The sequence below is a fragment of the Castor canadensis genome, chromosome 11, assembly GCF_047511655.1.
Source record: "Castor canadensis chromosome 11, mCasCan1.hap1v2, whole genome shotgun sequence".
NCBI lineage: Eukaryota > Metazoa > Chordata > Mammalia > Rodentia > Castoridae > Castor > Castor canadensis.
The window spans coordinates 104919609-104938871 of record NC_133396.1 but is presented as its reverse complement, the minus strand read 5'-3'; the positions used below and the strand labels follow the sequence as shown (position 1 = coordinate 104938871).

At 47.4% G+C, this 19263-nt stretch overlaps 1 protein-coding gene across 2 annotated transcripts in view; it reads right to left on the bottom strand.

The window, feature by feature from the left end:
* Window positions 1-19263, bottom strand: part of Iqgap3 (IQ motif containing GTPase activating protein 3) — a 38773-nt gene that overhangs the window by 19279 nt on the left and 231 nt on the right. For both annotated transcript variants that reach the window (XM_074047828.1, XM_074047829.1), the window contains exons 2-19: window positions 16950-17037; window positions 14840-14996; window positions 14106-14183; window positions 12767-12843; window positions 12014-12081; window positions 11816-11929; window positions 11408-11586; window positions 10918-11005; window positions 9822-9985; window positions 9175-9262; window positions 7391-7554; window positions 5420-5577; window positions 3598-3719; window positions 3314-3477; window positions 1612-1702; window positions 590-757; window positions 376-515; window positions 100-270 (exon numbers count right to left, since the gene is read on the bottom strand). In XM_074047828.1, the coding sequence (XP_073903929.1) occupies window positions 100-270; window positions 376-515; window positions 590-757; window positions 1612-1702; window positions 3314-3477; window positions 3598-3719; window positions 5420-5577; window positions 7391-7554; window positions 9175-9262; window positions 9822-9985; window positions 10918-11005; window positions 11408-11586; window positions 11816-11929; window positions 12014-12081; window positions 12767-12843; window positions 14106-14183; window positions 14840-14996; window positions 16950-17037 (2279 nt within the window). The remainder of the gene's footprint in view (window positions 1-99; window positions 271-375; window positions 516-589; window positions 758-1611; window positions 1703-3313; window positions 3478-3597; window positions 3720-5419; window positions 5578-7390; window positions 7555-9174; window positions 9263-9821; window positions 9986-10917; window positions 11006-11407; window positions 11587-11815; window positions 11930-12013; window positions 12082-12766; window positions 12844-14105; window positions 14184-14839; window positions 14997-16949; window positions 17038-19263) is intronic.

Here is a 19263-nt window from a genome sequence, read left to right as displayed (position 1 = left end):
AGGATCACCCCAATTCCACTCAGTGAAGAGGAAGGAGGTGGATGCCCTGCAGGTCCAATCCACCCAGGCCCTGAGCACCAAGAAAGCCAGAGCTGCTACCTGGATCTTGATGATGGCTGGGAGCCAGGTGCTCAGGAAGTGGGAATGCTCAGCAAACTTCTGCCGAACCAGGAAGCCACGGAGGCGGGCCTGAAGCTGGATGACAAAGCCAACATTGGCCTTCCAGAGCTGTCGGCGGTCATGGGCAGCAGTGACTTTTGTGATAGCCGACTGTGGAGGTAAGAGAGACAGTTCGTGGTCCTTTGTTGGGTGGGGGCCTCTCCTGCAGGGTGTCCCCCATGCACAATCCCCTGCCCTGGCAGGAGCCCTGCAAACCTGGATTTCCTCCCGAGTCAGGTGGGAGGTGTTAAGGCAGAAGCCGGGGGGTTGCTCCCAGGTCCCCTGGAAGGTGTGTAAGTGGAAGTAGTAGGCAGTGCCATCCTTCATATCATGTTGAACCCACAAAGCTGTGTCCCCTGAACCAGAAATCAGGTAAGCAGAGAGGTTCACAGGAGGCAGGCACAGGAGAGGGTCAGGCTGGGGCTATTACCTGGACGCCACTTCTTTGCCACAGCATCTTCTAGGGCCCGCTGGTAGCCGTTAGCACAGTCAGGAACTACCCCTCGGAGGGCCACAGTGGGGTTCCTCAGCACCCGCTCTGTCTGGGCTGCCTTGCCCTCCTTGATGGCCTGATTGATGGCAGCTATACCAAGGGCCACTGACGGGTATCAGGAGAGAGCAGTCAGTCTTTCCCTCTGAATCCCTCCCAAGGGCCCTGTCCTGTCCAGAGGGGTGGGAATCAGAGGAAGGGACACAAAATCACCCCATCTGATGGAGGGGACAGGGCATGTTGAGGGTTGACACAGAAATACATGGAAAGCACCAGCAATCATCTGTGCTTAGAGGAAAGGTAGCAGTCAAGAAGGGCTCCTGTGGAAGCTGGGATGGGCCAAGCTGGGTAGGGGCTCAGGAAAAGCAGAATTAGCTCATTCAGAAGCTTAAAGACAGGATATGGGCAGAGAACCTTGGGACAGTATTAGAAGACAGTGCAAGAAATGGGGGAGGCTAATGCACCACCTGCCTTCTAGGCCTTTCATCCCTCAGAGACCCTGAGAACCAATACTCTCAGCATCCAGCCCTGCACACCAGTGTCTGTTTGCACTGGTGCTGCCTGTTTCCCCAAACTCCTTCCAACCCTTCTTCTCCCACTGAAGACTAAACGTTTTCTAGTCAGAGCTAATCGTTGGAAGCCAAACGTAAGCCAGCAGCAGAAATGGGATGGATTTTTGGATCCCACATGATTATACCAGCTCACATTGCAAGGAAAATGCTGCAGGAAGGCATAGGAGGAAGCAGCGGGTGGACTCTGCGTTCTCAACTCCTGAGAATTTCCTACCCAGTGTCTGCCAGGAAACCCAGCCTGTGGTCAATAGCAACCTCCCTGTTCTGATTCTGGCCTGCTTCCCCCAGAGGATGAAGGAGAGGCAAGGGAGTAGGGAGTTACCTATCTGGCTGCTGCTAAACCCACGTTTCTTCCCCTGCCCACTCAGTGCCCCTGCCCCGCCTGCTTACTTTTCTGAACAGTGTTTGTGTCCTGGTTGGCTCTGACCACTTCCTGGCGGATCTCCTCCAGCCACAGCACAGCTCCAGGATCCCCTGTCACCTGGCAAGTTGAAAGAGATGGAAAAAGACAAGACCCCAGGCTGGCCTCTCCAGACTCCCAGGCCAAGCCACCCAGGGGAACCAAACTGCAGGCCATCACTGGGAGCCATATGGATGGCAATCTCCACTCCTCTCTTCCTGCCTGCCCTGTGTAGGCATGGTCTTGTAGTTCCCTTGGACAGCCGCCAGGCACAGAAAGCTCTTTTCCTACCCTTTCAGCTGTCCCAAGCATCAACTCAGCTTGACTACAGTCCTTTGTGTAGCTTTTACACTTTTAATACCCACCTTCTCTCTCTCTGTGTCTTTGTCTGTCTCTCTCTCTCTCTCTCTTTTTTATTTTTATTTTTTGCAGTGCTGTGAATCAATCCCAGGGTCTTACATATGCTAAGCAAGCATTCTACTACAGCTGCATTTCCTGCCCTTGTGCCTCAGCAGTGCCCAGGACAGCCCCACCCTGAAGGTTCCATATACCTGCCTCCTTTCCCCTTTTCCCTAGGCCCCCAGTTCACACCTTCTCAGTCTAAACCTGACCTTGACCTTTACCTTTCTCTTTCCTGAATTTGTTCTACACTCCTCAACTCTACAAAGTAAGAGGAAGATTACATGAGATTACAGGCCAAGTAAGCCCACACCTGCCACATTGTCAGTCTGACTATATGCCAGGCACTGTTCTAATACACTTTCTTATTTATTTTTATAAATAAACTTCAGTGGGACTGAAGTTTGAACTCAGGGCTTCGTGCTTGCAAAGGAGGCACTCTACCTGATCCTCCTGATCTCAGCCTCTCAGGATTAAAGGCATGAATCACCAGCGCCTGGCTTACACACTTTCTTATGAACTAATTAATATTTGGTGTTTATTTGTTTGTTTTTTGGCAGTGCCAAAAAAATGTGAACTCAGGATTTCACATTTGCTAGGAAGGTGCTCTACTGCTTGAGTCATACCTCTACCCTACGAATTAATATTTGTAAGGTACATAAAACAATGCTTGGCACAGAGAACTCAATAAATACTAGCTAGTACTACTGTCATATTACCTCACTTAAACCCTGTAACTATGAGATAAGCTCATTATTGTCACAAGTTTGTATGTGAAGAAATGGAGGCACAGGGAGGTTAAGTGACAACTTCAGGGTCAGATTTCTGGCATGCAAACTCAAGTAATCTGGCTCAGGAACCCTCATTTTCAACTACTTTCTCTGCTGTCACAAACTTAGGGCATTTCGGGTTCAAAGTCCACCCCACTTGTCAACTCAATTGATTTTCACCCTCATTCTGGGTGATGCCTAGGAGCAGGGAATGCAGTATTTTACAGGTTGGCACAGAGACATCAATGATTCACTCAAGGTCAGATGATCACAAAGAATCAGAGTAGGGAATCCAGCCCAGGTTCTCTGAATCCTGGGCCTGTGCTCTTCTAGCTCAGTCAAGTGCCCTGGCAATGAAGGCCATGCTTCCCCTATCAGATGGGAACCCTGATTGTGCTCTACTCCGGAAAAGGGCTGTATCCATCAGGTTGGAACCTCTGCCAAGATGCATGCTGGGCCCAGCACTACCCACAAGAGCTGCTCCTCCTGCTCTGGTGACCAACCCAGCTAGCCCTAACCTCACCTGGGCCTTCTGCCTTTTGGCTGCCACAAGGAGGAGATGGTACCGAGGAGCAATAGGAAGGCTGACACCTTCCAGGCCAGCTGCAGGAAGCAGTAGAGCAGATAATGTCTTTTCAGGGCTGTCCTGGTCCAGAGCTTCATTGATAAGACTGACTGCAAGAACCTCTGAGAGACAGAGAGAGAGAGAGAGAAATGTAGATGGGCAGTAGCTTTAGACTTATGGCTAAGGGAATGGGCTGCTATACGTAATGGGGCCAACTTCCCCCAGCTCTAGACTTTACTCACGATCAGTCTCTTCCTGGACCTGGGCATTGATTTGGTTCACAGTGGACTGCAGGTCATTCCAGCTCAAGAAGTCCCCATCCTTTCCATGTACCTGTTGCAGCTTCACCAGGGCATTAAAGTAACTGGCAGCAGGGAGAGGGGGAGTGAGGTGAGCAGCATGTGCATCATCAGCTAAAAGATGACCTCCTGGGAAATGGGTTCACTTCTCCCCTCATAGGCTGTTCTTTTCAAGCCTCCTCTGTTGGCTCCTCCCTGACTTCTAAACAGGAGCACCCCAATCTTCTGTCTTCAGCCCTTTTTTCCCTCTAGATTCAATCCTAGTGATCTCACCTAATCTCATGGCTTTAAATGCCATATGTTAATAACTCCCAAAAGCACACCTCCAGCCCTCAACTCCCAGCGGCCTCCTGGGGATCTTCATGTGAATGTCCAATAAGCACCTGGAATCCCACAGCTCTCACCAATTCCTGATTCTCCTAACAATCTTTGTGCCCTACAGTCTCTCCCTTCTTGCCAAAAATCTTGGAGTCATACCAATTCCAATCCCTCTCACACTCTGTATCACTCCACTACCAAACCCTGTCAGTTTTGCTTTCAGAACATATCCTCAAGCTGACACCTTCTCACCACCTCCACTGCTGCAGCCCCAGGCCAAGCCCCTGTCATCTGGTGTGGGATTATTCCAATAGCAGTCTAACAGGTCTCCCTGCCTCTCCCCTTGCACCCCTGCAGTTGTTTCTCAGCACAGCAGCCAGCATGATCCTGTTAAAGTAGGTCAGACCAGCTCCCTCCTTGCTCAAACCCCCCCATGGCTTCCTTCCTCACTTGGAGTAAAAGCAATAGGCCCACATGTTCTGGACTCCGCTAGTCTATCTTCACCCCCCACTCCTCTCCCTGACTACTCCTCTCTCCCACCCTGCCTGCTCCCTCCCTCCTTCCCTCCCTTCCTTCCTTTCTCCCTCCTTCCCCTCCCCCCCATACCGCTTTGGCAGTGCTGGGGATCTAGCTCAGGGCCTTGCACATGCTAGGCAAGTATTCTACCATTGAGCCTTCCTGGTATTCTTGGAATGCACCTAACATACTTCCTTCTCAAGCTTCTGCCCCACAGTCTCAGGCAATCACTTAGTCCCTTTAGTTCTCTCTTCAAGTTATCTCCTTGCCCATAACCACACTAAGTGTATCCCATCCTTTACCCCCTTTGTCCTCTTTTGTTTTGCACCTAGCTCTTCTGCCTTTCTCTCTCTCTCTCTCTTTTTTTTTTTTTTTGGTGGTACTGGGGTTTGAACTCAGGGACTCATGCTTGAATGGCAGGCACTTTACCACTTGAGCCTCTCTGTTTTGTGTTGGTTATTTTCCAGCTAGGGTTTCATGAACTATTTGCCAGGGGCTGGCTTCGAACTGCAGTCCTCCTGACCTCTGCCTCCTGAATAGCTAGAATTACAGTCATGAGCCACCAGTGCCTGGCTCTTTTGCCTTTCTAATCATTTGCCTCCCTCTGCTTGCATGTAAGTTTGATGACAGCAGGAACTTTGTTTTGTTTACTGTTTCCCAGCATTTAGAATAACATCTGGCATGTGGATACGTACTCCAACATTTGCCATGAAAAAATGAATCAGTGGAGGAAAGGGAATGACCATGAGCTCCCCCCACCTCCCTTTGGGAAGAAATGTGAGCCAAGGAACTGTGACCAGACCTAGAAGTAGGCCTGGGCCCAAGAATGGGGCATTATACAGAAGCCTAGTTTCCAAGTAGGAGGACTCTTGAGTCTTGGCCACATTCCATCCTTCCCCTTCCCCTTAACAAGTGGCTAAATCTTTCTTACCGCTGAGCATTTTCTCTTTCCACCTGGGCCAGGCCTGTGGCAGGGTTCACCAGACTACTCCAGAAGCCACGGACATCCCTGGCCTCCAGGGCACGGTTAATCAGGACCACGGCTGAGAGCATCTCCACAGCTACAAAGAGCTCCTCCTGGCCCAGCTCCTGCAGAAGAAGGGAGAATGGTTTCCAGGGGGACTGCTGGGGCTTGGGGAATGTGCCAGCCTGCTCCAGGGTTCTCCAACATCTGTAGTTCCATTCTCAAACCTTAGGGTCCATATTCATTCACTAATAATAATCATACCTGGAGATGCTGATTATATAAATAACTATAAGGATTTCACAGTGTCATTTAGTTTTCATAACAAATCAATGAGGGAGGTTTCATTATTAGCCCCATTTCCCAGCCTAGCCCATAGCCCATAATACAGGCTAAACCTAGCTGATTGCAGAGCCAATAATGAGCTCTGCCAGCAATCTCTGGTCCCTAATTCACATCAAGAGCTGCACTAGGGTTGGGCATGGTGGCACATGCCTGTAATAAGGGAGGAGAATCAAGAGTCCAAGGTCAGCCTGGGCTACAAAGGGAAGACTGTCTCAAACAATAGCAAGAAAAGAACTGCACTAGGCCCTGGGCACACCTCCAAATTCTACTGCATACCTTGAGACCCTAGCCCCATTTCCCTGCCCAGTTCTCTTGTTTCTCCTATTCAAATATGCTGCCCCCTCTGTCTGGAGCACCCTTGCTGTCTTCTATAATTAGAACATTGTGAATAACAACAATAATAACAGCTAAAACTTACTTGCCAGGTTCTTCTGTAAGCATGTATGCTAACTCATTGAATCCTTACAATAATCCTGAGCTAAATATTTGATGTTCCCATTTTATATATGAAGAAACTGAGGGGCAGAGAAGGTATATAACTTGCCAAATGTCACACAGCTGAGAACTTGCAGAGCCAGATTTGAACTCAGGCCTTTAAAGTCCACAAACTTAACCATAATTCATTCTTTCCTTTTTTTGGCAGTACTGGGGTTTGAACTCAGGCCTCATGCTTGCTAGGCAGGCACTCTTATCACTTGAACAACTCTGCCAGCCCTTGGAATTCTCTATTGATTCTCCTGTCTTCCAGGAAGGCTTCTCAGATTTCCAGCTCTGCTCCTCCACTTCCCTGGTCTGGAGTCTGCTTCTGACTACATCATTTACTTTTCTCTTCACTCTGCCTTACTCTCAGGTAAAGTCTAAGCCCTGTGACAAATGGGAAGATCCTAAGCAAGGGCTGTATCACCCCACTGCCAGAGGATGATGGGACAGCTGCATGATTAAAAGCATGCACTGGCTGGAGGTGTGGCTCAAGCAATAGAGCGCCTACCTAGCAAGTGTGAGGCCAAGTTCAGATCTCAGTGCCAACCAAAAAAAAAAAAAAGCCTTAAATTGCTGGGCACTGATGGCTCACACATATAATCCTAGCTACTCAGGAGGCAGAGATCAGGAGGATCGCAGATTGAAGCCAGCCTGGGCGAATAGTTTGCAAAACCCTATCACACACACACACACAAAAATGGGCTGGTGGAATGGCTCAAGGGGAAGGCCTTGAGTTCAAGCCCCAGTACTCCAGTACTGCAAAAAGAAAAAAAGCACACACTGTGAGTACATCAAGCTTCATTCACTCCCAGTGTTATAGTCATGCTGAGGAAACAATCAGCTTAGCCTCTGCACCCCAGTTTTCTCACCTCTAAAATAGAAAAAAATACTCATCTGGTAGGGTTCTCTTAAGGACTAAATGATGTGCAAAGTAGTGTTTGCTCAAGGGCATTGGCTCAAGGGTATTAATGCTCAGAAAGGCAAGGATAACAACTATCCCCCTCAATACTCGCCCGCCACTTAATGACTGACCAGCATTTCAGAGGAGCAGGCTGTCCTCCACCCTGTGGCTGCTTGGGAGCCCTGGAGCTGGCCTGGCATTTCTGAGCTTACCCCTTGCTGCTGCTGCTGGAGCACCGCCAGCTCCTGCTGGTACACGGTGGCGGCAAAGGGGTACACTGTGGGCAGCTGGGCTTCAGGGCACATCAGCTCCTTCACAGTGTTAGCAGCCTCCCCTCTCTGGATGGCTCTGTTGATCCGCAGCACAGCCTGAAGCACTGCAGGGGAGGACAGCAAAAGGCAGCACAGGCTGGGCATTCCATGCTCTCTGTTCTGGCCAGTTAGGCTCTGCTGGGGACTTCTGAGGGGAAATAACCTTATAACTGCTTTAGAAAGCCATTCTGCTCAGTTCAAAATGTATCTCTAAACGTTCAGGAGGAAAAGGAGCTGGGTCGCTTTAAGAAGAGGGTTGGTAAGAAGCAATTATTTGTCAGGCCTAGTTGAGTGGCTCAGCATGTAACACACAGTGGCTCTCATGGCAGAGGTGAGTTCCTAAGGTGGAGCACAGATTGACAGGTGGCTATAGAGTATAACTAAGATAAAGTGAGTCAAGGGGCTCCAGGGACCAAACCTTAGTGACAGCACAGAGGAATAAGGAACCAGCTCCAAGGTGGAGCCATTCAGGTTGCACTGGGCGGGAGGAAGCTAAAAAAGGGCTACAGACCATCTGTGCAATTTGAGTTTACAAACTCTGGGGCTTATAAAATGCCCAGCAGATTGGACATTGGCCTTAAGGAGCACACAATCTACTGGGGAGAAATAAGGATACAAAAATACCTATAGTGCAAGCTGTCAATGCTCCCCGCCTCCTCCAGGTAAAATGCAATGCAGAGGAGGAGGGATTCTGGCTGAGAACAGGAAAACTTCAAAGAGAAGCCTTTGATATAGCTCTGGAGATGTTTTCACCTGCCTCCCACAGGTGAAAATGTAGGGGAAATGCAATCCAGAGGTCCAGAGGCCTGGTGTTGGGAAAGGCTGGGAGTTGGGATGGGGTGGGGCAATCAAGGAAGAACAGGTTATCTGGCTCAGCTAAGCTGGGTGGAATGTGAATAGGAGTCAGGGGGAGAACCCTGGAAAGGGCTCATCTGCCAGGCCAAGACATAAGATAAATAATGGAAGAACTGAGGAAGATCTGAAGATGTTCAAAAAGGCAGATAAGATCAGATCTGTGCTTGAGAGATTACTCTGGCAATTGGGAATGAAGTGAGCTGATAAGGGAAGCTTCTAGCCAGAAGCCAGGAGTGGCCTGGAGGCTACCTTGAGCTGGCATCAGAAGGCTGTTACACAAAGGTAAATGGTTACTGAGCAACCTTAAAACCTGACAGCAATTCAAGACTGAGTAGAGCAACTGTTAACAGGTCTAGTGTCCACAGGCCACTGCAGTGGACCTGAGTGCTCTATTTTTCTTCACTCTTGCTGGACAGATGACTAACTTGAAGTCTTGAATACAGGATTATATTTGTGTGTAATGTTTTTAAAGAAGACTGAGTTATGAAAATGAGTTTCTTTCTCACCTGAAAAATCACATTTCAGAAGCCAAAAAAATTCAAGCAGGTCAAAACTGTCAAAATTACAAGTGAACTACCTGAAAGAAAACTGCCTGCTCAGGAGTCCATCCCAGTGCAGTACTAATATGTCATTATTTCTGAGGCCTTAAAAAACTTATCTGTAGTGTCACTCTAGGCAGCTAGTAAGAAGGCAGAGTATGTGAGGGGAGAAATCTTCTGTCTGGCCTAGAAACTGGGGAACAGTTTGCCTTGCTTGACATATAAGCCAGTCAAGTGGTGGGATGCTCTTCTAAGAACCAGCAAGGCATCTCAGGCCTAGAGATGACTTACTGGCTTGCTCCTGTTCACCCTTCATGTTGGCTGCAGCCACACCAGCCTGGACCTCCTCCTTTTCTAGAAGCTCCACCAGGCCCAGCTCCTGAAAGAAAGAAGTACAGTAAAAGAGAGCTGCCAGCATGAGTTCCAGGTCCACCCAGCCACCTCTCCCTTTAGCAGAATGGCCTGGCCCACCCATCTCTATTAACCCAACTTGTACTTTTCTTACCCAAGCAATTATTTAAAATAACAACATATGGACTGGAGGCATGGTTCAAGTAATACAGAATCTGCCTAGCAAGCACAAGGCCCTGAGCTCAAACCCCATTACTGCCCCAAAAAACAAATAACAACATAGACAACACATATATAACACATGCTCTCTCAGAGAGAGTCAAAGCATTGATAATAAAATTGGTAAGTCAAGGCCCCAATTTAACAATGGGCAAGCATATTACTACCTGTGGGCCTCCCTCCCAACCAGTCAAAGGGACTCTCAGAGGGCAGAAGCTGATCAGTTTAGTTCACTAGGCTCTGGGGTGATTTAACTGTTTAAGGATGTAGGCAGCACTTGCTGAATACAGTAGTGATACCTGAGTAAGAGGCCCTCTTGGACCCCACCAACAAACAGGACAGGTGGCACGGAAAAGATAGAGCCTGACCTGTGCTTTGTGTTCTCTGTCTAAGCTCAGCTGTTCCAGGTACCAGTCAACAAAGTCTCTCTTCACCCCTCGCAGGGCCAGGGCAGGATCTTGAAGGGCCTCAAGCAAGGCCTCGGGACTTTGTCTTTCCAGGGCGTCATCAACAACTTCTAGAGCTCCACGGACTGAAAAAGACCAAGACTCTATGATGAATGGTGTGCAAAAGCCCACCTCTTACCCTCTGCAGCTCAGTCCTGGGAATATGCTTTGTCCTTCCCCTGTCTATCCAGAGTTACCCCCATCCAGCCCCTCTAGATTCTTGGGCCCATGTGAATGTGATACAGCCCAAATTCTTCATTATGGCCTTTACAGACTTCCATCTCACTACCTCAGATGCAGAGGATATTCTGACAATAACAGGCAAATGCCCTTTTTTTTTTTCCTGTAGGTGCTGGGGATTGAACCCAGAGCCTTTTACATGCCAGGCAAGCGTTCTACCACTTAAGTTATGCTCCCAGCCTTTTATTTTGTTTTGTTTTTTTGTGGTACTGGGGTTTTGAACTCAGGGCCTTGCACTTGCTAGGCAAGTGCTCTACCACTTGAGCTACCTTTTATTTTGTTTTTGAGACAGGGTTTTGCTGCTACCTTTACCAGGGCTGACATCGAACTCATGATTTTTCTGCCTCTGCCTCGCTAGTAGCTGGGATTACAGGTGTACACTACCACACCTGGCTTGCCCTCCCATTTTGAGTCTTCAAGCTGTCTGTCCTGCCCTAGCCTCCTGAATACTGTGATCATAGGTATATACCACCATGCCTAGCTATGATCCCTTTTTGAAGGACTCTAGTTAAACTCCCCCCTAACACCAAAAGCCAAAAGGCCTGCTCCTTTGCCTCTGTCCTCTCCATGGATCTCCATTCAAACAGAAGCCTCCCAGCAGGGACCACTTCTCCATTGATGGCCAGATAGCAGAGCACACATCCTTAGGTTCTAATCTTTCTCTAAGGCAAGAGCTGGCCCAGCAATGCCATTAGGGCTGTGTAAGTCACCCCCAAACTCCCCAGGTCAGGGGCTTACCCTGAGAGCACTCCCACCCCTTCTGGCCTGCCTCTCTTACCATTGACATGGTTGATGTTGCCCTGGATTTCAGCCTGGGTGAGGTAGTAGTCATAGATGTCCTGGCCTTCTCTGTCATCCTGCAAAAACTATATTGAGAGGAAAACCAATGTAATCTTTTTCTCCTTGTCTATAACCATTTCTTCTTCTAGAGAGCCTCCCAGGACCAAAGATCAGCCTGCTTGGAACTCTGAGGAAATCATGGGGTCTAACCCCCTAGTACTGACACAGTTACACCAAACCAACATTTGGAATTTCCAGTCTAATCTTATCCTGTTCCATAATCCAGAGCCTCTCTCAGACCTCTCTGAAGATCCCCGCAGAACCTCTTCTTCTGAGTTCTTCTACTTCTCTAAAATTACTGACAAGTTACAGTTTCACTAAGAAGCACATTTGGAACCTAAGGCAAGATAGATCAGTGTCCTGGTTTTACTTGAAACTTTCCAGGCCACTCAATTTTTCTGCCCCTGTACCCCTAGACTCCTCCTTACATGGTTCCTGGCATTGGCAGCCTTCTCCATCTTGGCCAGGGCCAGCAGTTCCTGGTAGATGGCTGCCAGAGGCTCCCGAAGATTCCCCAGAAGAGCACTGGGATTCTGCAGGGCAGCCAGGGTATCCTCAACCACCCCTCGCTCCACTGCCTCATTGATGGCAAGAACAGCTGCATGGACTGGGAGAGGGCATGGAAACAAGGTCAGTAGGCCAGAAAGACTCCAGACCAGGGTACGGCCAGTGTAGATCACTTTGATACCACTCTCTCTTGTGTCCTCAGGGGCCAGGCAAGCCCAATAGCCTGATCACCCTGCTGTGGACATTAGAGATGGTTAGAGCACATCCAAGTGTTGTGAGACTTGGAGCTCTCCCACATCCACTCCGGGCAGGGCAGAGTCCTCTCCTACCTGCAGCCTCATCCACCGACAGCTCATTAGCTAAGATGCCCCCAATCTTGCTGAAGGCAGGCAGCTGGAGGCCATACTTGGCCAGTTCAAAGGCCATATTGCTGAGTTCTTCGGCTGCAATGATAAAGTACCTTTCATCAGGCCCAGAACCCCGACAATCCTATCCAGACTGGTGGATGGGGAAGGAGCTGGGCTTACCTGTGAATTTCACTTTCCCGTACAGATCATGTATCTGAGGGGCCAATCCCAGTCGGAAGAGGAACAGACTAGGAAAGAATGGAAGGCATTGGGAAGCACTAGGATCTATTCATTTTAACATTCTGTCCACAATGGGTTTGTAGGACAGAGCATGAGGACTCAGAGATGAAGACCACTCAGTCCTGCCCCAAGTCACAGGGAGATATGTTAACATTCATCATTCTAAGGCAAGAGTTACAGAGGGAACTAAGATGCTGTGGGAGGCCTGCAGAGCTCAGGAAGGGTTCACAGAGAAGGACACATGACGGTAGGAAAAATATAGCAAGCAGAGACCTGCTGAGCCCAGGAATGGAGGCATAAAAGGACATGGGAAACAAAGGAAGAGATGACATAGCAGGCACGGGAAGTGGCCAGTCACTTTCCCTGATTAAGCTGCTGAAGACTGGCTATGAGTAGGACTAAGAAGCTACCCCCATTAGCATTAAGTGGTTCACATGGGACACTCTCGATTGGTCCTGCTCCGATCCCTTTATACCCCAGTCATAGGCTAAAGACCTCACCCTGCCTGCCTTTCCTTTCACTCACAGGGGTCACACATAGATGTGCCCACACATATTTAAACATATACATATAAGCCTAAACCTTCACTCTCCTCACTGTGGTCTACCCACCCGCCTGGTGCATTTGTTGCTGTTGATTGTTGGTTATATCCACGTAGATGAACCAGGATGACAAGAGTTTGGGGTCTCTCACCTGAGAGCATGGATGCAGTAAATCACCCGGGGCATGTTCTTCTTGTCATAGATGTCTGTGGTCTCTGGGAAGAAAGTCTAGAGGAGAAACCAGTCAGTTACTGTCATTAGAGACCTTTAAGCAGCAACAAGTAAGAGAAGGCCAAGCAATGTGTCTTCCTATCTAACCTGAGTTGTGTACTCCCATTGCTTAGAGCTTCTAAGTTAGTCTCCCCAACCATTTCCAGTCATCCCAATGTAAAAAAAAAGGCAGTGGGAGAGCTTGTGCAGTGGCTCAAGTGTAGAGTGCCTGTCTGGCAAGTGTGAGGCCCTGAGTTCAAACCCTAGTACTGCCAAAAAAACCAGAAAAAAGGCAGTGGGGACACAAAATAAGGCAAGACTCAGCCACAGCCACACAGTCACATGGTGCCCTGGATTAACTAAACATGAGATGAGGCTAAGTGGCTACTGAATGCAAGTTATATCCTCAAGGAAAAACAGGCCTCATTTAGAGTGACAGTGAGTCAGAGCCTGTCACCTGAGAGTCTCACCAGAAAGGTGAAATGCTGGGGAGCTGGCCATACTCCCATGGAGGGCCAAATGAGGCATGTGTTGCCAAGGACCACAAAGGCATCAGGGCCTGTCATCCCTGTCTCCAAGCCAGAGGCCTCTGATCAATGGGGGCTACTCTAAGAACAGTGTTGCCCCAGATATTTCTTCTTATGTCACCTAGTGACTGTAATGAGGCCTAACTTCAACATACCTTGACTACATTTAGGTTCCCTTCTACAAGGAAGAAAACCATTGCAGAATCCTATCACACCTTAGTTTGTATAATTCTTTACAACCCTTTGTAAAGACACAGACAATGTGATCCTCCTGCCAACATTCTAAGGTAGACAGGGCAGGAATTACTAACCCCAATGAGAAACAAATTGGGGTTCATAGAGGGAAAGAATATGCATCATGTATCCAGTTGGGGTCTTGGGCCTAGGCTTCCAACTTGAAGTCTACCACCCAGGAATGTGGTATGTCTTTGCTTCACTCTGAAGTTCTGGTGTAAAGACTGTTGGCTGATATGAGTCCCATCTCCTGCATTACATAAGGGTCACACTGCATACTGGCAGTGATGCAACTCAGACCAGAGGGCCTTTACCTCTTTTTATCCACAGGGAAGTGGAGGCAGAGACCAAGTAATCTAATTCAAAGACACACAGTCCCAAGGAATTGTTCTCATAGAATAAATTAGCTTAGAACACACATGAAGATTGGGGCTAAAGGATCCAGGAAGGCAGAGGGTATGGAGTGGAGGGGGCTGGTGAAAGGTAAAGATGAACACCAATCTTTGGGCCCAGTGTTACCGAAGGTAGACCAATGTGGGCTATTGCAGATAGCCAAAAGTTGATGTTGTCTGTGTGACGGAAATGCAAGCCAGTTGCCTGAAAAGGAAGGAGAGAAAGTTTATTTCTACAGTTCTACTCCCTATGGAAAGAGCCCAGACCACATCTTAAAGATTCAAGAGGGGAGCCAGAGGACATTACCCTGTGGCTTCCCCTCCCCTTCCATCCACCCCAACCTGGGCAGAGAAACAGTGAGACAGACAGAAACTACCAGGAATGGATGACCCAACTAGACATTTGGAAGGATGGTACAGGGGTGGGGTTAACAGTCCACTAAGGCTTCCTAGAAAGTTGGAGTCTGATCTGGGATGGGAGGCAAGGAGGTTTGGGTTAGCTAGAACAGAAAGAAGGATACATGCCCACGAAGACCCTTGAGAGTGGCAAACCCCACTCTATACTGTGGGCCTCACAGTATAGACTATGAGTAAGAAAATCTGTAGTAAATTCACATCTCAGAGGCATTTTAAAGTCTACCTAGTAAGTGGGTCTGATGCTAAGTATAGTACACACTTGTCTGACTGGAAGATACTGATTAGTATCTGTTGTCCCAGTGTGATGGTTAATAGCACTCCCCTTCATCATCAGAAGTGCCCAGATTTGGACAATAAATGATATGGTCAACCCACCCGCAGACCTGTGAGGAGAAGGAGTAGTTTGAGAGGAAGAAACTAGAAGGTAGAGTATCCTATGCTCACCTGGTACCGCAGCTGCTCCACATCATAGATCTTCTTCAAGGGTACCACAGAGGGTGCAAAACAGTGGCCCAGCTTGGCCAGCAGCACTCCATTGCGGAGGCTCTCCTCCAGCTCCACTGGGGAAGGAAGCTCCTCTTTCAGACAGGCCTCCATCCATCTGAGAGTACAAGAGCGCCCTCTCATTCACTCTGGCAGGACCCGCCCTTCCTCTCCCCCCACCCCCAGTGGCCCCTGGCCATCTCCTACCTATAAACACACACCTTCTATTCCTGCCCTAACCCTAACTTCTCTCTCTGCCTATTTCCTAACTGTTACCCCCTTTTCCCAAACTGCCTCAAATGCCTAGACTGGCTGACCCTCAGCCCCAAACCACCCCAGAAAATCTTTCCTGCCCATCTTCAATGATGCCTAAACAGACTATTACCCTGTTATATAACAGAACCTCTCATTCTTCTTGGCTACCTGTCTGACTATTCAGCCAAACTGATTCTGCTACTTCTCTCATTCTGCATTATTTTCTGAAAACTTGGTACAGAAAGTTCACATCTGCTGGAATGATCATGTTTCCTAACTCAGATTTGATGGTGATGAGGGTAGTAGAGATCTCATGGACTGATAGAAGGGGAACAGCACAAAGGGACAGAACGTTCACAGCTCTTATAATCAGAAGGCCCACTTTCCAATCTATTTCCCCCACTTCACCTCTAAGCCTCAGTTGCATAATCTACAAAATGAGGACAACACCCCACTGTACTTCCTGTTTCAGTGGGCAGCTGCAAGGGTCAAATGACCTAATGATTATGAAAACTTTCTGAATATAAAAGTATCATTATTGCTGGTGGTTATATAAGGGCAAAAATATGGGCTCCCCAAACAGAATCTCTAGGTTTCCCTACATATTGGGGTCTCTTTCCAAAGAGAACCAGCTATATCTTGCTTCATGCCATACCTGCCACAGACACCTGATTTCCTGTCTTCTCCATCCTACCTACTTTTTGGGAAAACATTATTCAAGCAGTAGAATGCCTGCCTAGCAAGTGCAAGGCCCTAAGTTCAAACCCCAGTACTGCAAAAAAAAAAAAAAAAAAAGACTTCAGGTTACAAGGAAAGAAGTATTTATCCTGCCCTTCTTGGACAAACTGAATTTCAGGGTAATCAAATAACTCTAAAATGATGAAGTTCTTTTTTTTAGGAAAAAAAAATTCAGCTAAGTAATGAAGAAGAAACATCAGAATTAGAAAACAATCATTTTGCATATAGGCCTGAGCATATTGAAAACAACAACAAAAAAAACCCTAGTTATTTTGCATTCCCAATAAAATAATAGATTTTAGTGAGGAACAATGATGGATGAAGGCATTAGATGAAAGGTTAGTGGGGAATTTTATGAGAGTACCAAGTTACCACCTGAACTCCCAGATCAAACCTAGTGTCACTAAAAGTGGGACAAGCAGACACTGTATTCCTCCTATGAGATGTGATATGAAACACATCACCACCAATGAAGTCTTCTTGTCAAAAATGTTGAACCTGAATCTAATCAAACCTTTAGAGCCAACATCCATTTATAGGAAATATGGGGTTTAGAGGAACAAGTTGAATGACACAAGGAAGCAAATAAAGTCAGAATGTAGGATGTTCTACAGGAAAAGTGATCCAGTTTCTTAAACAAGTCAATGACATAAAAAACGAAAAAGGGGAGGCGAACTGCTCTGGATTAAAGAAGACTTAAGAGGCAAGTATAATGTGTGAGCTTTTTTAAATCCTTATTTGAAAACTGAAAGAACAGATTTTAGACAATCAGGAGAATGTGAAAATGGCCTGAGTACTGATTTTCCAGGGATTTACAGATAATTTAGTTGGATATTATAATGACACTGTGGTTATTTAAGCAAAGACCCATAGATTTTAGGGATAGGTATGGAAGGATGTCAGGGAATAAGAGGATGTAATGTTTGGGATTTGCCTTGTAAAACAGAAGATGCTATTTCAATTCAATTTTTCCACAGAACAGACCCTTGTCCCACTACATTAGCTTTGGGGCCGGTGCCTGGGATGGGAAGGTAGAAAGGCAGACCAGAAAGAGTCCATCTTTCTGGACTCTGCTCACCGCTTGGCTTCCTCCAGCCGGCACAGGTACTGATAGGCGACATTCTGCCGCCTCTGCTCATCCATCTCCTCAGCTGTGAGACGTTCATCTGAGGAGTGATGGGAGAAGGTGAAGGAAGGGAGCATTAGACTGAAGCTACTTTCTTTCTTTTTTTTTTTTTGTGGTACTGGAGCTTGAACTCAGGGCCTTCACCTTGAGCCACTCCACCAGCCCTATTTTTGTGATGGGTTTTTTGAGATAGAATCTCGTGAACTATTTGTGTGGGCTAACGTGGATCAGCCAGATCCAAGTCTCTGCCTCCTGAGTACCTAGGGTTACAGGCATGAGCCACTGGCACCCTGCTGAAGCTGCTTTCTAAGACTTCCTAGGCACCCCTACTCAGAGACTGGAAGTACTTCCTATATGTCCCAACTCCTCTTCTCAGAACGCCCATTATCAGGGGGCCTCCTTCTGTGCTGGAGGCATTTCTTTTTCCTCTGCAGCCATCTTCCTGTCCTGTCTCCTTCCCAAGTCTACCCTCAGTGCCTTCCCTCAGTGCTGCCCAGCAGAGGTGTCCAGAACCTTCCTTGACTGGGAGTTTAGCTACTTTGTCTTATTCCTGATTAGACTCTAACTCTTGTCCTAGTCAGTGCCTCAGAGGCATGGCTAACAGAACTAACCAGGACTTATCATGCAACAGTCATTTATTTATCCAATACCTCCTTTCCAACAGTAGTGGACCTCTGTTGTTAAGAATAGAGAGATTGGAGCTGGTAGAGTAGCTCAAGTGGTAGATTGCCTGCCTAGCAAGTGTGAGGCCCTGAGTTCAAACCCCAGTACCACCATCAAAAAAAATAAAAATACAGAGATTATTTCTAAAGAGAAAAATACATATAAATAAATAACTCCAACCTAAAGTGATAAGTGTGATTATATCCCAGGAATAAGATCTATGGAAGCAGCAGACAAAGCAAAGGATTCTACCTTTGAGCTAGGTTTTAAAGAATGAACAGGGGCTGGGGATGTAGCTCAGTGGTGGAGCACTTGCCTAGCATATACCAGGCTCTGGGTTCAATCCCCAACTCTGGAAAAACAAAAAATATGTGGAAAGGAGAGGAAAGGCAATCCAACCAGGGACTGCCTCCACTCACTTGGGATTAAAAGAGAATTTTAAAAGTTCACACAGATCCCTTCACAATCTGAGGAAAATCTCAAATAAAATGCAGACAACACTCTGACTTCCAAACTCAAGAACAGATAATCCTTTAAATGAGACAGCATTCCTACTCTGCCTTAGCCATAGCCTCCCTCTTCCCTATCTCTATTCTCCTTAGGGAAGACAAAATAAAATAAAACACACAGGAGGAGAGAAAGCTACACATACCCTGCAAGCTCAGGGGACTTACAGAGACAGCTTAGTCAATCTGTCTTTGACTCAGCACTTAATGGCACTCTCACTCTTTATCCTATAGCCTCACATTGCATATCCTGCAGTATGACTTGAGGGAGGACAGGACTTACTTGAATTGACAGTTATGAAAGTTAACACCCATATACACACATCTCTAAGTACAGATTTGAAAGTGCTGCTCAACTGCAGAAATCTACTGGTTCCTCTGAGGGGTGTGTACAAGGAACAAGTGTTGGTTGTTAAGCATGGAAAATAAACCAGTAAGTGAATGACATCACCTCAGAGTTATGAATGGAGGACTGAGAGAGAGATGGGCGGGACTTTGTACACACACACATGAATGTTTCAAAAACCTCCCACAAAACACAGTCTTCCTTCCCTTCTTAGGTTGGAGCTATCATTCCTTCAAGAGGTGGGTGGGTACAGACTTTGCTCTTTGAATCCTCATGGAAAGGGGGGAAGAGGGAGGGAAGGAGGAGCAGGTTTTGCTTTTCATTCAGACTATCAGATGGAAACCTTTCTGCCCTCCAATCCTGCCACCCAGTTTATCTTTCTAAAGCCGGGTTTTGAAAGTGGAGCTCGAGGACTACTTGCATCAACACTTAAAGAAGCACAGCAGTGCTTGTTACAAATGCAAATTATGGGCTCCAATTCAGACCTACTGGAGCTGAAGCTCTGGGAAAGAGCTCCAGAACTGCACTTTAAACAAGCGGCAAAGGTAATTTAGGCACTCTGAAGTTAGAGGGCATCTCAAAGCCCAAGGGTTCCCCAGGTCCTTTAGGAGTCAGGCCATCTAGACCACCTACATTCTCCTGACTTCCAGAATTTGGGAGTGAGGGAGAAAACTCTTTGAAAGCTTTGAACGCATGGCATGAAAGCACGGCAGCGAGGGGCGTTTTACTGCCCACAATTCTCCAGCCCTCA